Here is a 15053-nt window from a genome sequence, read left to right on the forward strand (position 1 = left end):
CTACGCCCTTGTTTACACTTACAATAAGGTGGTATTGGAGTGTTATAGGGTCACGGAGAAGACCTTCGATTATCAATTATCAATTATAGGTTTTAAATTTACCCTGGATTTTAAAGGAATAGGGTACACTTTTTTCTTAACTACTTGTATATCTCTTTCTTTCTCTGTTTAACTTTCTGTCTCCCTCTTTGACTTTTCTTTTGCCTCTGCCTCTTCCTCTCTCTCTGCCTCTCTCCCTCCTTGACTCTATCTTTGTCTCTCCCTCTCTTCCTGTCTCTCTTTTGTTTTCCTCTCTGTCTCTTTTCTCTGTCTTTCTCTTTTTTCTGTCTCTCTCTGCTGGTCTTTCCTTGCCTCTGCCAGCCATTTATGCTGCTGTTCTCTCAACCACTGTGGCGGGGCAGGGGTGGGGTGGGGGGTGTGGTCTAAAACCAGCTGTAACCCTGTCTATGAATGGGAACTGGTCTAGGTGCCCCGGCTTACAGGTTACCTTGTGCCGTACCTTTGAAACAAGGGACCTGTCCAGGCTTCTTTCTGATGGCCAACGGCCACCTCTAATGCTGGCCAGTCTATTTCACACAAAGTTCTAAGTTTTCCTGGTATCATAGTAATGCCGTAATCTCCCTTCAGTCCTTTCTTGAAATTTTTCAACGTAGTTCCTAGTAGGGTGGGCTTATTTTGTGCCTGACCCATGCTTCCTCGAGACAAAACACCACGCTCACACCACACGCACACCACAAAACAAAGAACGGGTAAAAAGGGCACACACACACTTTTACAGTTTACGCCAAACCAGAATCAAAACCAAAATCAGAGTATCAGGAGATCCAAGCCAGGTCAAAACCAAAGTATCAAGCAATCCAAGTTAAGTCAAAAACAAAAACCAAAGTACCGGTACAGGCATGCTGTGGGTGATCAGGCCACACTTCCACTCAGATGGAGTGGGCAAGTTCCAAAGACCAGTCTTACCAAGTTTCAGATGTCTGGACTCCCAAGTGCCAGTTCATTCCCGGTTTTCAGCCACTGTGTTGATCCTCTGCGGGAGCCTGCCACATGCTGCTCTGGCGACATGTCCCATGGGGCAATTGCCTACCCGGGAGCGCTCTTTGGATACGCATTGCTCAGGCTGGTCTGAGTCCCCCGTAGGGATGCTCCACAGGGCAGGCCTAAGTCACCTAAGGGGCTGCCTTGGCCTTCCGCTAATCACCTCGTTTCCTGGTCAGGGAACCAAGAAATGCAGCAGAACTAGCCGCAGACAAGAACACCTCAGACACCAAGTTGTAGAAGGAAAGGGCTTTATTCAGCTGGGAGCATCAGTGGACTCACGTCTCCAAAAACCGAGCTCCCTGAGTAAGCAATTCCTGTCCCTTTTAAGGGCTTACAATTCCAAGGGGGTCCGCGTGAGAGGGTCATGATCGATTGAGCAAGCAGGGGGTACGTGACTTGCGGGCTACATGCACCGGTAATCAGAATGGAACAGAACAGGACAGGGGTTTTCATGATGCTTTTCCATACAATGTCTGAAATCTATAGATAACACAAGCAGTTAGGTCAGGTGTTGATTTTTAACTACCAGATCCAGGGCACAATGCTGGGCTATCTGCCTGTGGATTCCATTTCTGCCTTTTAGATTTTACTTCTTCTTTCTTTGGAGGCAGAAATTGGGCATAAGACAATATGAAGGGTGGTCTTCTCCCTTAAATTGCGCACATTTTAAGGCGAAGTCAGTACGTGTTCATTTGTTCAATTTCTTGTGCTTCTAAGTGTTTGGAATAGCCTGAAGGTGATTAGTGTGAAGCCAAAATGTTTGCCAGAGAGACTTGATAAGATACTCCCAAGTTCAGGGATTTGGAATGTGCAATGTAAAATTGGAATACTTTTGTGAGATATTTGAAATAGTGGAATTTCACAATGAGTGGCCAGTGTGGGGAGAGGCTGGAGGAGTTTAATCTCTATGTGGAAAATATGGCAAGATCTTGCAAATTTAAAAATGTGTATTTTCTTTTCCTCTGCAATTCCATTTCTAGGAATTTACCCCGAAAATATATTTGCTAAGCACATTTTGTGTACTAAGTCATGCATGTACCTGGTTATTCATTACAATATTATTTATACAAAAAAAAAAGTAAAAATATCAGTGTTTAGGCTTAGGAGACTGGTGAACAAAGTTGTGGCACATTCTTAAGTTGAAAACTGTGCACCTGCAGAGTGAAGGAGCTCTATGTGTATTGATGGGACATTCTTCTAAGATGTGTTAAGCTAAAAACAAAAACAAAAAGCAAGGTGAAGAATAATATGCTGTTGTTGCCTGGCCTGGGGGCCAGTGGTGATGGAGAACCGTTGTGATTTCCTTGTTTAAGCATAGAATGTCTTGGGAAGAATACAAAGGTGGTTACAACCTTTGGCAGTATCTGTGCAGAACCACTCTGAGTACCTGGGGGACAGGTAGGAAGGAGATGTACTTTCCATAGCACGTGCTTTTTGTCTTTTAAATGTGTCTTATATACATGTATTTTATATTCAGAAAGTTTGACCACAGATCATATCATTTGGGTTGAAAACTGTGAAACCTCTGTTTCCCTCCCACATTCATGTCTGCCACCTGTTGGGTCTGCCTGGTCTCTTTGACCTTGATGAATTGAGAAGCAGGCATTGACCACACTGACAGTTTTAGGCTTACCCTAAAACAGTCCGCCTGGCCCCCAGCATATTGACATTTCTCCTCTTGATTTGTGTGACTGACAATGTTTCTTTTTCCCTCCCCCCAGCTTTGGCAGCATGTAAGCAGCTGTTTGCCAAGAACCCAGGTCACTGCTAAGAAAGGGAGCATTCGGGAGAAGAGTGTCCAGAGGAAACCAATGCCAGATGCATCTGGAGTTACACTCAGCACTTGCAATATGAGACATTGTGTGCCAGCATCTCTTTCCTTCTGGCAAAGACTGTAGCTCTCCAGGTAGGAGGGTCCTGGAAGCTGAGAGCACCAGGAGCCTCGCCAGAGGAGGATGGGGCCAGATATGAACTCTCTACCATGAACATGGTTCTCAGCTTATGAAGGAATTTTAAGTAAAACAATTATTTAATTTCCACATATTCAAGTTCAAAAGCCTTCTGTGTGAAGTGCCAGTGATTACCCCTCCACAGGAGTTATCAGGATTTTTCTGGCACCAAGTTGAACTCTTCTTGGTACTTCTGGTAGTGACAGATCTGCAGGACAGATTTATCTGTTGAATGCTCTTGGGCAGGAAAACCATGTAAAACCTCTGGAAGCAGCATCAGGACAGCAGAGCAGAGCCCCCGTCCTCACTGCTCACTTGCACAGAAACTCCATCTGGACTTGGATTCTTCTACTGAACACCCATCGAGCTTCGTTCATCTTTAGAGTCCATCCGTTCTGGGGAGACCTGGCATTTGCAGCTGCCTCTTGTGGCCGTGTTTTTCTGTCATTCTGTTCCCAGACCTTCTATTCAGGCAGTTGAAGGGTGTGGACTTTGGAATGGGGTTTGCTGTTCTTCGGGAACTTGCTTCCTTTCCCTGGCTGGTGCTGTCAGGAAGGACCATCTGAAGGCTGCAGTTTGTTCTTGGGGAGGCAGGTGCTGGCCTGTTCTGGATCTTCCACCATGTTCCTGTTGCTGCCTTTTGATAGCCTGATTGTCAACCTTCTGGGCATCTCCCTGACTGTCCTCTTCACCCTCCTTCTTGTTTTCATCATAGTGCCAGCCATTTTTGGAGTCTCCTTTGGTATCCGCAAACTCTACATGAAAACTCTGTTAAAAATCTTTGCGGTAAGTTGTGCTGTTACAAAAGGTTGCTTCACAGAGGAGGGTAGAAGTGCATTTAGCAAAAAGTTATTCTTACAGGCCTATTGTTATCTCTTTATTAGATAGGGAGAAAGTTGGGAGAATGGGAAGTGGCTTTTTGAGTAAGAAGAATAACTAAACATGTACTTTTGAAAGGTACTTCTATGTTTGACTTATGCCGAGCTGAGAGACCTATACCATGACTCCACATGTTGTCTGTTTATTTCAAAGAGAATGGGGCTTAGAATTAAAGAAAAGCACTGCCAATCTCTGTCTCTTCTTGCATAACTGATGCTGTAGCTTGAAGCTGCTGCAGGCATATTCCCTCACTGAGAAGCATGGGAGAGCCTCTTCTCTTCCAGGCATTTATTCTAAGTAGGTTCTTGCATTTCAGACTAAAAGAATGGACAGAAAAGGGCATTTGAATTGTTTTATTTTCTTAAAGATAGAGGAGAAGGATACATTTCTGAACATATGTCAGAACTTACCTGACCGTTGAATTATATCATACTGGTCACATTGTAAGGAAATGGGTGAGAAGTGATATTTTTTGGAAGCTGATCTCTCCCACAAGACTTAAATACCTCTGCACAGATTTGGTGATTTCATTGTAATGTCTGTTTTTAGTAGTCACCAAATCTTTAGGGATTCATGTATAATTTGAGAAGTGCACTTATAGTAGTAAAAATAATACAGCATTGTTTGTTCATATTTTATCTTTTTCTTTTCTTTTTTTTTTTGAGGCAGAGTCTCACTCTGTCGCCCAGGCTGGAATGCAGTGGCGCAATCACGGCTCACTGCAACCTCTGCCTCCTGGGTTCAAGCAATTCACCTGCTTCAGCCTCCTGAGTAGCTGGGACTACAGGCCCACGCCACCACACCCAGCTAATTTTTTTGTATTTTTAGTAGAGACAGGGTTTCACCATGTTGGCCAGGCTGGTCTCGAACTCCTGACCCTTCAAGTGATCTGCCCACCTCAGCCTCCCAGAGTGCTGGGATTACAGGCCTGAGCCACCGTACCTGGCCCATATTGTATCTTCTGGTTTTGAGAGTAATTTTTATAATTTTTCTTTGGTTCCTTATAATTCTGTGGTAGATGGGGCATTTTATCAACCTGCATTTTATTTATCTGCATTTTATCAATGAAGAAAAAGACTCAGATTAAGTGAGCTATATGAAATGTTACATTATAGTGGGAAATATTTTTTACGTTTGTCATTGAATCTTGGATTTTTTCTTTTTTGGTACTTGTATGTCTATAAGCATATGTTTTTTGTTTTTTTTTTTTTCATATTTAAGAAAACCAAGGGGAAATTGACAACATAAAGTTAATAATTTTAGAGTGAACAGTTCAGTAGCGTTTACTATATTCACATTGTTTTCTGTCCAGTTCACAACATTTTCGTCAGTCCAAAGGAAACCCCACACTCATTAAGCATTCACTCCCCATTCCTCCCTCCGCCAGCCCTGGCAACCACAGTCTGCGTTCTTTCTCTGAATTTACCTATTCTGCATATTTCATATGAATGGAATCATACCAAATATGCCCTTTTGTGTCTGGCTTCTTTCACTCAGCATAACGTTTTCAAGGTTCGTCAGCATCATAGCACGTGTCACTACTTCTCTTCTGCCTGTTTGTGGGTGGGGGGCTGAATTATACTGTATGTCTCTACCATAATTTGCTCATCCTTTCATCCATTGATGGACAAGGATGGGCTGTTTCTACCTTCTCTGCCTATTTTGAATAGTGCTGCCGTAGACCCGTGTGTACATGCATTTGTTTGAGTACCTGTTTTTTAAGAATATGATCTTTGAGCATTGCTTAGGATGGACTTGGGGTTATCTGTATCTGGGTCCTTGCTACTCACAGAGCGATCTGGAGACCAGCTGCATGAGTGTTGCTGAGCAGCTGGTTAGAAATGACCATTGCAGGCCCACCCCAGACCTATTGAGTTAGACTCTGAACAGGTGAATCAAATGCATATTAAAATTTTGAGGAGTAGTGATCTAGTCAGTCTTTGGACTGGCTGTTTTTTAATGTATTTATTTTAATTAGGAAATGTAATTTTCATATATTTTAGTCCAAGAAAATCTCGAGCAGCACACAGGATCCCTGTGAATGATATAACTTACACCTGGGCCCTTTTATCACCATGAAAAACATCTATCAGGATAGAATTAGTAGAAAAGCTGATAAACTTAGGACACAGTGAGTGATGTCTAGTGTCTAGCTTTCATTTACATTTGTAAGCAAGTGGTTAATTCATGGACCTGTGGAAATTGTAATTATTAAAAGGTAGAAGTAAGAGTTATGAGTCTAGAGTGCTCTTGTAGTAGTTAAAATTTCACTTGGATGACTTTGGGTGGGACAGAAGGCCTAGAATACATGTATATTCCTTACTCCATTTTGAAAATGTCCTCAAAATTAATACTTTAAAGTTTGTAGCCAAATAAATCCTTTGTATTGTGACTATTATTTAAAATATACATCCCTATGACTTTTAATGTAGATTATGATACAATGGAAAATTCATCATATGTGTACTTTGGGCCAATTTATAGGACCTGCAGTCTTGAACCAACAGAGACTATTTGAAGCCACATCTTGAAAATTACTGGTTTGGGCCACGGTGATGTATGTATGTATGTATTATGTATGTATTTATTTATGAGACAGAGTCTCGCTTTTTTGCCCAGGCTGGAGTGCAGTGGCGTGATCTTGGCCCACTGCAGCCTCCTCCTCCTGGGTTCAAGCAATTCTCCTGCCTCAGCCACCCAAGTAGCTGGGATGACAGGCGCGCACCACCACACCCGGCTAATTTTTGTATTTTTAGTAAAGACAGGGTTTTGCCATGTTGCTCAGGCTGGTCTTGAACTCCTGGCCTCAAGTGATCCATCCGACTCAGTCTCCCAAAGTGCTGGGATTACAGGCGTGAGCCACCACACCTGGCCTGGGGCACAGTGATTTAGAAGTGGTAATGGAAGTAGCGTATGTATATTTGTGACCTCAACATTTAGAATTTCAGAAACTAGATTTGCACTCCTTCCTTCCTTAGAGGTGTGTGCCAGCCACCGAAAGGGTTGTGGATGCCCTATGGGGTCTTTCCTGTTCGTGGACCATTACAGCCTGGCTGTAAACTGAGTCACGTGGGCCAGAGAGGACTGGCGTATTCCTGCAGGGGCCTGGGGTACTCCAGAGGAGTGCCGGTCTTTTCTCACCCTCTGTTACTGCTCTGAGTCGATCTGAATGGAAGGTAGGAACTGAATGCTGCCTTCTCAGTGGTCACATAGGTACAGCTGAACTTGGCCCAGTGGGCTTCAGGTCTTGGGAAGTCAGTATCTGTGTATCTGTCTAAAATACACCTAACACTTGTCAGTGTTTTTGTGTACCTTTCTTAAAATTGAGGAATGTCTTAGTCTATTTAGGCTGCTTTAATGAACTACCATGGGTTGGGTGGCTTAAAAAACACATTTAGTTTTTACATTTCTGGAGGCTGGGAAAACCATGTCCAGGCACCAGCAGATTCAGTGTCTGGTGAGGCTGCTTCCTGGTTCATAGACATTTGTCTTCTCTCTGCGCTCATGCGGCAGAGGGATGAGGGAGCCCTCCGAGGTCCCTTTTATAAGGGTACTACTAGTGCTATTCATGACGGCTTCACCTTCATGACCTTATCACCTCCCAAAGGCTCCACCTCCAAATGCCATCACCTTGGGGCGTAGGTTTCAACATGAATTTTGAGGGGGCATAAACATTTATTCTCTAGCAAGGAGAGACCTTTATTTTACCTTTTTAAGCCTCTTCACCCCTTCCTAAAGTGGAATAATAGGTATAAGTTTAGAACCAGAAGAAAGTTCAGAGATCTTCATTTTGCCCTTCTCCCTCCTGTCAGTGCATTTAAATCCCCTGGGGAGGCATTTAAAAAAATACTTTTGGGGCTGGGCGCGGTGGCTCATGCCTGTAATCCCAGCACTTTGGGAGGCCAAGGCAGGTGGATCGCCTGAGGTCTGGAGTTTGAGACCAGCCTGGTCAACATTGTGAAACTCCGTCTCTACTAAAAATACAAAATTAGCCGGGCGTAGTGACGCACGTCTGTAATCCCAGCTACTCGGGAGGCTGAAGCAGAAGAATCGCTTGAACCTAGGAGGCGGAGGTTGCAGTGAGCCGAGATCCCGCCACTGCACTCCAGCCTGGGTGACAGAGCAAGACTCTGTCTCAAAAAAAAAAAAAAAAAAAAGTTCTTTTGGGCCCCAGAACCTGCTTTAATTGATCTGGGTAGGCGTTTTTTTAAAAGCCCCCCAGGGTATTCTGATGTCCCAAGTATGGACCTCAGTGACTGTTCCTGACACACAGGATGTGGGGGGCAGGATGCTGTGGTATGTGAGATTAGGTTAGAAAATGCAGTAGGGCTTCTATCTGGCCCGTCTCTCAGGCCACTTGCCCCTGAACCCCAGCTACCATGTTGTAAGGAAGCCAACCAGGTGTAGGCAGCCCAGCTCCCAGCTCAGTGAGGCCCTGAAGGCCAGCACCAGCCACCCCACACTTGAGGGATGAGTCTTCTGAGGATTCCAGTCCTCAGCTGCACAGAATGAATGAATGAGTGGTGTATTAAGCCACGTAGTTTTGGGGTGGCTTGTAATATAGCAATAAGATAGCCAAACAGACATTAGAAAATTTTAAGCATTCATTCATGGCCCACAGCTTGTAACACCTTTTAATTTTTTTTTTTTTTGCCTTCTTCCTTTCAGTCTTTGGCAATACCCATTTATGTTTTATGGCTGTATTAATAGTGTTTACTTGTTGTGTGTCTACATTTTCTTTTGGCATTTTATCAGCCATTTTCACATTTTACTAAATAATCTTCATAAAGATCGTTAAAACTGGATACCTAATAGTTCATGCGGTACATACACCTGTGCTTTTGGCAGACCTAAGCAAGCCCTGGCTTACAGCTCCTTTCCCATGACTAGTTCTCCCTATATAAAGGAACCAGGAGAAAACATTTGTGTACCTGCCAAGGGAGGAGGAATATTGAGAGGATATGGGTGGATCAATGTCTTTTCTATTCCCTTTCCTGGAAGCCCTAACTCAGTGCAGGTCCTGTTCATGCTGAGTCACGGAAGATCTTTGTGTGCAGAGAGCAGCATGTGACTGGAAGGGTTTTAGTCTGTTTGCTTAATGTTTGTGCTTCACATGAACCCCCTCCGCAGTGGTAATGGTATCACTAGGAGTAGAATTCCCAGGAGTAGACTCTCAGCTGAGTTGAAAATGACCTGGAAGAGGGGAGAGAAGAAAGCCTGGATGTAAAGGAGAAAGATGAGAACAAATGATGTGAAAGGAGTTGATCAGGTCACATTAGAGAAGATGAGACAGCTATAATGTGATCTGTGTTAAACTCCAAGGTGTAACTTGTTGGTGGAGAGTCATAGAAACCAGTGGCAGTTGTGGAGAAGCTGAAGAGACTAGTGGTGGTGGCATTGTGTGCGATGGGCGTTCGTGTTGGGTCAGGCAGCTGTTACCGTGAATACCGTGAATCATTACTGGCTCTGAAAAAGGCATTGAACTTTCCAATGTTTCTTCATCTAGAGAGTGGGAGTATTAATACTCCTTTCACATGGTTGTTGTGAAAGAGGTCATCCTACCCCGATGAGGAGCGTGATTTTAACATAGCCTTGAGTAGGTTAAAGGACAAACTGAAGCAGACAGGAATTGAGGGGGAAGACGAAAGGAAATAGTTCCAGGTTTTGTCACTTTGGCTCTACTTTTCCATAAGGAGACCTTGATGGAGAGAAATATTGGGAGTTGATGAATTAAATTCGGGACTGCCTACTAAGTAGAAGGCACTCTCTCAGACTGTGCTGAAATGCACATAGGGGTAAGTTCTGGCTCCTGCCTCTTGAGGTATGTGTAGTATAGTAGGAAAGACAAATATATGCATATATAACTAATTCAGAATGGGATACCAGTTGAAATACACAGGCAGAGGTGAATTCTTTTTTTTTTTTTTTTTTTGAGACGGAGTCTCGCTCTGTCACCCAGGCTGGAGTGCAGTGGCGCGATCTCGGCTCGCTGCAAGCTCCGCCTCCCGGGTTCACGCCATTCTCCTGCCTCAGCCTCTCCGAGTAGCTGGGACTACAGGCGCCCGCCACCACGCCCGGCTAATTTTTTGTATTTTTTTTAGTAGAGACGGGGTTTCACCGTGGTCTCGATCTCCTGACCTCGTGATCCGCCCGCCTCGGCCTCCCAAAGTGCTGGGATTACAAGCGTGAGCCACCGCGCCCGGCCAGGTGAATTCTGATTGCAGGAATTGAGTAGGTAACATTTCTTAGATTTGACATTTGGACTGGATCCTAAAAGGGAAAAGGATAGAGCATTCTAGAAGCACAGTTGATAAAGGCGAAAAGGTAATCTTGTTTAGAGATGGCACATAGTTCAGTAGAGCAAAAACGCTGGGTGCATGGAGGGAATGAGGTGGGTTACAATACTGAACTTCAGGCATTGGGAAGTCATTGAAGGTTGTTTTTTTTTTTTTTTTTGAGACAGAGTCTCCCTCTGTTGCCCAGGCTGGAGTGCAGTAGCGCAATCTCGGCTCACTGCAACCTTCGCCTCCTGGGTTCAAGCAATTCTCCTGCCTCAGCCCCCTGAGTAGCTGGGGCTACAGGCCTGTGCCACCACACCTGACTATTTTTGTAGTGTTAGGAGAGATGGGATTTTGCCATGTTGGCCAGGCTGGTCTCAAACTCCTGACCTCAAGTGATCCACCCTCCTCAGCCTCCTAAAGTTCTGGGATTACAGGCATGATCCACTGCGCCCAGCCCGTTGAAGGTTTTTGAACAAGAAAGTGACGTGGCTGGACTCTGGCAGCATGTGTTCAGGTGGATCGGAGGGAGGCAAGAGGGAAGCAATTCAATAGGGAATAAGGGAGTGCAGAGGACAGGGCATGAACCACGAGGCAGCTGGGTGAGAGCATCCTCTTGGGAGGATGGCGAGGGCTTGCCGTATCTTGCCCTATGCATCTCTTCCATCTGGTGCTTCCTGAGCTGTGTGTCCTTTATCAGAAAGCCATACATGTAAGTAAACCATTCCCCTGAGTCTTGGGAGTCGCTCCAGCACATTGAACCTGAAGAGGGGTTGTGGGAACCCTGATTTATAGCTGGTCAGTCAGAAGTACAAGTCACATGAGACTTTCAACTTGCATCTGAAGTAGGGGCAGTCATGTGGGACTGACTCTTGTGGGATCTGATACCAACTCCAGGTCAATAGCCTCAGAATTGAATTGAATTGAATTAGAGGACGCCCAGCTGGTGCCTGCTGAAGATTTGCTTGGTTTGGGTTTGGGGGGGCATTCCTCACACATCTGGTATCAGGAGTGTGCTGTGTGAGCATAGTGCAGAGAAGCAGTATTTTCCCAGAGGCCCTTTGATTTGGTCCAGTAGGGTTTGTAGGGGCCAAGGGAAAGCATCCCCTTTGCCCTCTGAAGATTCACTGAAAAATCAACTCTCAAAAGCAGATTAATAAAAGAAAAGATGTACAAATTTATTAATGTGCACAGGAGTTTTACAAAGATCTCAAAGAAATAGCCAGATGGTTGATGCTTTTGTAGCGTTTGAGGTTACAGAAGCAGTGGGGGCTCCGAGCATGGCCAAAAAACAGGGTATGGCGGTAAATCGGGTGGCAATAGGTAACAAGAGGGAGCGAAGAGGAGACCTGGCTAGCACAGGTGGTCTTGTGTAGATGAAACCTCACAGATAGCAGCTCTTCAAGAGTGTAGATGCGAAGTGTTTCTTTTAGACCTTTAAAGGCGTCTGACTCAGTTCTTTCCAGATTAGGACAAGGAGGGAGGTGCTTCATAGAAAGTTCATTTGCATCTGTTGTTTACTTCACTTTATCTCTACAGATGCAAATTCCTCCTACAAAAGACAGTTTCTCCATTATTCTTGCATTTCCAGTCCTTCTGAACAGTCATCTTGAAATATGTCAAAGAAGTATATTTCGGGATGAAATATTTTGGTTTCTTTCAGGCAGAAAGAATCCAGTTCATTGATCAGCCATTTCTCAAAGTCCTGGGCTTAAATGATCCTCCTGCCCGTAGTGCTGGGATTACAGGTGTGAGCCACTACACCCAGCCGCCTGATCAGCCATTTCTTAACAGGCTGTTCAGCCCTCTCCTCTTTTCCCCTGCCCTTGTGACTTGGCACAATTTTTTCCTAAACACAGACACGTTTTGTCATGTTCCTGAAGTTAAAAAGCAGGAGGCCAGCCGGGCGCGGTAACTCACGCCTGTAATCCCAGCACTTTGGGAGGCCGAGGCGGGCGGATCATGAGGTCAGGAGATCGAGACCATCCTGGCTAACACGGTGAAACCCCGTCTCTACTAAAAATACAGAAAAATTAGCCGGACGTAGTGGCGGGCACCTGTAGTCCCAGCTACTTGGGAGGCTGAGGCAGGAGAATGGTGTGAACCTGGGAGGCGGAGCTTGCAGTGAGCTGAGATTGCGCCACTGCACTCCAGCCTGGGCGACAGAGCGAGACTCCGTCTCAAAAAAAAAAAAAAAAAAGCAGGAGGCCAAAGGGATGTTTATCACTGAACTGGCACAGAACTAGGAGATGTAGAATCTCAGTTAGCAGATCCCTTTCCCGTGATGACAGAGCCTGCAGGCGTCTTGAATTTTGCACATTGAAGCAATCCTCAGACTGAAATTGTCATCTGCAAGAGGCCTGATGTCATGTATTCTCTGCCTATTGCAGTCTCATGGAGTATCAGAATTGTCAGTACAGAATCAAGTTTCTCTCTCTCTTTTTTTTTTTTTTGAGACAGGGTCTTGCTCTATCTCCCAGGCTAGAGTGCAGTGGTGCAATCTCCGCTCACTGCAGCCTCAACGTCCCCTGGCTCCCATCTCAGCCTCTGGAGTAGCTGGGACTACAGGCACATGTCACTATGCCTAGCTAATTTTTTTATATTTTTTAGATACGGGATTTTGCCATGTTGCCCAGGCTGGTCTCAAACTCCTGGGCTCAAACGATCTTCCTGCCTTGGCCTCCCAAAGTGCTAGGATTACAGGCATGAGCCCCACTGCGTCTGGCCCCAAGTTTTTCTCTTCTGATTATTCTTGAGTGCCAAAACAGAGCCTGGCCAAAATGTAGAACCTTAAATTCTGGTTGAGTGACCTGTGTTTCTGCATGCCAGGATTGTTGTGAACTCTCTTGCCTCTTTTCACCTCTTCTCTAGTTCCAGGAAACCAAATGAAATTTACCTTCCTCCATTTTAGGTATTATACTAACATTTTTAAAGGAAAGCTCATCTGTGCTTAGAGCCAAAAGACATCAATGGCCAAATATCTGAAACAGAGAAAATGGGTCATGTGTGTTTTCTTGCCTTTGAACTTTCTTTGCGTGGTGATTTTGTGAGCCACTTTCCTTTCTAGACTGTGGGGTTTGAGATTTCCAGATGAGGTCAGATCACTGATCAAACTCGCATGCAGCATTTGGCTTTGCTGGACCACGTGGTGCAGTCTTGCTGACCCTTTGGGCTTTGCCAGCAGAACCCGCACCATGTGCCCTGGGCCATGTGCGTCTTCCCGTGCCATGGGATGATGGGCTCGTGCCCACCGTGCATAACCGTGGAAGCCGAAGGTTGAGGCTTTTGAATGCCTGTTCTGTTTCTCTGACTCACTGTGGACATGACATAGCTTTCTCTAGTGATACCATATCCAAGGGGGGATAAGTGCACCCACGTTTTCACCTCTCATTTGATAGTGGAAGAGAACCAGCCCCTGGCTGTCTTATACCAGTGAAACCGGTTTTAATGAAGAGGGGTTCTAGGAAAAGCGTCTTTTTCCTAGGTCTGTTCCAGAATCTGTGTTATTTCGGTGATAATGAGAACAGAGTGCTTTGCATTTCCCCAGTTTTGTCCCATATATGATCGATCCCATTTTATCCTAAGTGACCCCATGAAGTAGGAGGTTGAGGTAGTATCAATCCTGTTTTGCAGATAAAGAGACCAAGATTCAGAGACTTGGAATGGGTTGCTTAATGAACGCAGCTAGTGAGTGTAAACTTGGGAATTGAATCTGGGATTTTTTTCAGTCTCCTAATAGTATTCTTTTTTCCTTTAACACTATTAAGCCACTCCCAGGCCTTTCAGTGTTAAGTGGTGGGATTCTCCCATTAAAATGTTACTCCTGTTGCTGGACAGTCCAAACATATGTATTACTTAAGCTCTTTGTCTCCTTTAAAATGAAAATTACTGCTTTCTTGGAGTAATTTGGTGGCAGGCAGTAGTTTACAGGATACCTGGCTTTGCTGTTTTGAGTAGCTGCCTTGGGGCAGTGCAGGAGGAATCGTGAGGTCTGTGCTGTCAGCAGGTGAGCTCCCTACAGCCCGGAGACAGAGAGATGCAGGCAGTGAGAAACTAGGCCTGAGGAACTCACCCCAGCTTCTTGAAGTTCCCAGTGTTTTGCTATAGGTGACTTAACTCTTGGTCCCAGTTGTCAAGGAGGGGGCTGCTCTGGGGAGAGGTAGTTTGAGTTTCCTTCTAGACTATGTGCTGCTTGGCTGCGGTCTTAGGTGACTGGGACTGAGGCCTTCACAGAATAGAGATGGAGGTGTTCACTGATTGAAAACAGGTCTCATTCTTGCTCTTGTATCTTGCTTCCTTCCCCTCCCAGTGGGCTACCTTGAGAATGGAGCGAGGAGCCAAGGAGAAGAACCACCAGCTTTACAAGCCCTACACCAACGGTAAGATGGGGGTGTGGTCCTTGTCCTGAGAGGTCCATTTGAACAGTGTTCCCCAGTGCTTCTGGTGCCACACACGCTCTTCCCTGCATTAGTGCAAGATGTGCGCCCTGAGTATGTCTCACGTGCTCTCCCCTAGCGTGCTGCTTGACAGGGACACACTCTTTTGCAGGAATCATTGCAAAGGATCCCACTTCACTAGAAGAAGAGATCAAAGAGATTCGTCGAAGTGGTAGTAGTAAGGCTCTGGACAACACTCCAGAGTTCGAGCTCTCTGACATTTTCTACTTTTGCCGAAAAGGAATGGAGACCATTATGGATGATGAGGTGACAAAGAGATTCTCAGCAGAAGAACTAGAGTCCTGGAACCTGCTGAGCAGAACCAATTATAACTTCCAGTACATCAGCCTTCGGCTCACGGTCCTGTGGGGGTTAGGAGTGCTGATTCGGTACTGCTTCCTGCTGCCGCTCAGGTGAGGCAGGGCCTGCGGGGAGTGGGGCTCGCTGCTGCCACCCCACGTGGTGCA

General features: G+C 45.4%; 1 protein-coding gene across 5 annotated transcripts in view; it reads left to right on the plus strand.

Annotated features, from left to right (window-relative positions):
• The window catches only part of GPAT4 (glycerol-3-phosphate acyltransferase 4), a 44368-nt gene that overhangs the window by 17433 nt on the left and 11882 nt on the right, over positions 1 to 15053 (plus strand). For 2 of the 5 annotated variants that reach the window (XM_032143420.2, XM_058433386.1), the window contains exons 2-4: positions 2766 to 3779; positions 14460 to 14529; positions 14699 to 14999. In XM_032143420.2, coding sequence (XP_031999311.1) covers positions 3615 to 3779; positions 14460 to 14529; positions 14699 to 14999 — 536 coding nt within the window. In that variant the 5' untranslated portion in view covers positions 2766 to 3614. Of the gene's footprint in view, positions 1 to 2765; positions 3780 to 6356; positions 6438 to 14459; positions 14530 to 14698; positions 15000 to 15053 lie in introns of those variants that run through there. The other 3 variants (XM_058433388.1, XM_058433387.1, XM_058433390.1) reach the window with 3 other exon arrangements.

The sequence above is a fragment of the Hylobates moloch genome, unplaced genomic scaffold, assembly GCF_009828535.3.
Source record: "Hylobates moloch isolate HMO894 unplaced genomic scaffold, HMol_V3 SCAFFOLD_22, whole genome shotgun sequence".
NCBI lineage: Eukaryota > Metazoa > Chordata > Mammalia > Primates > Hylobatidae > Hylobates > Hylobates moloch.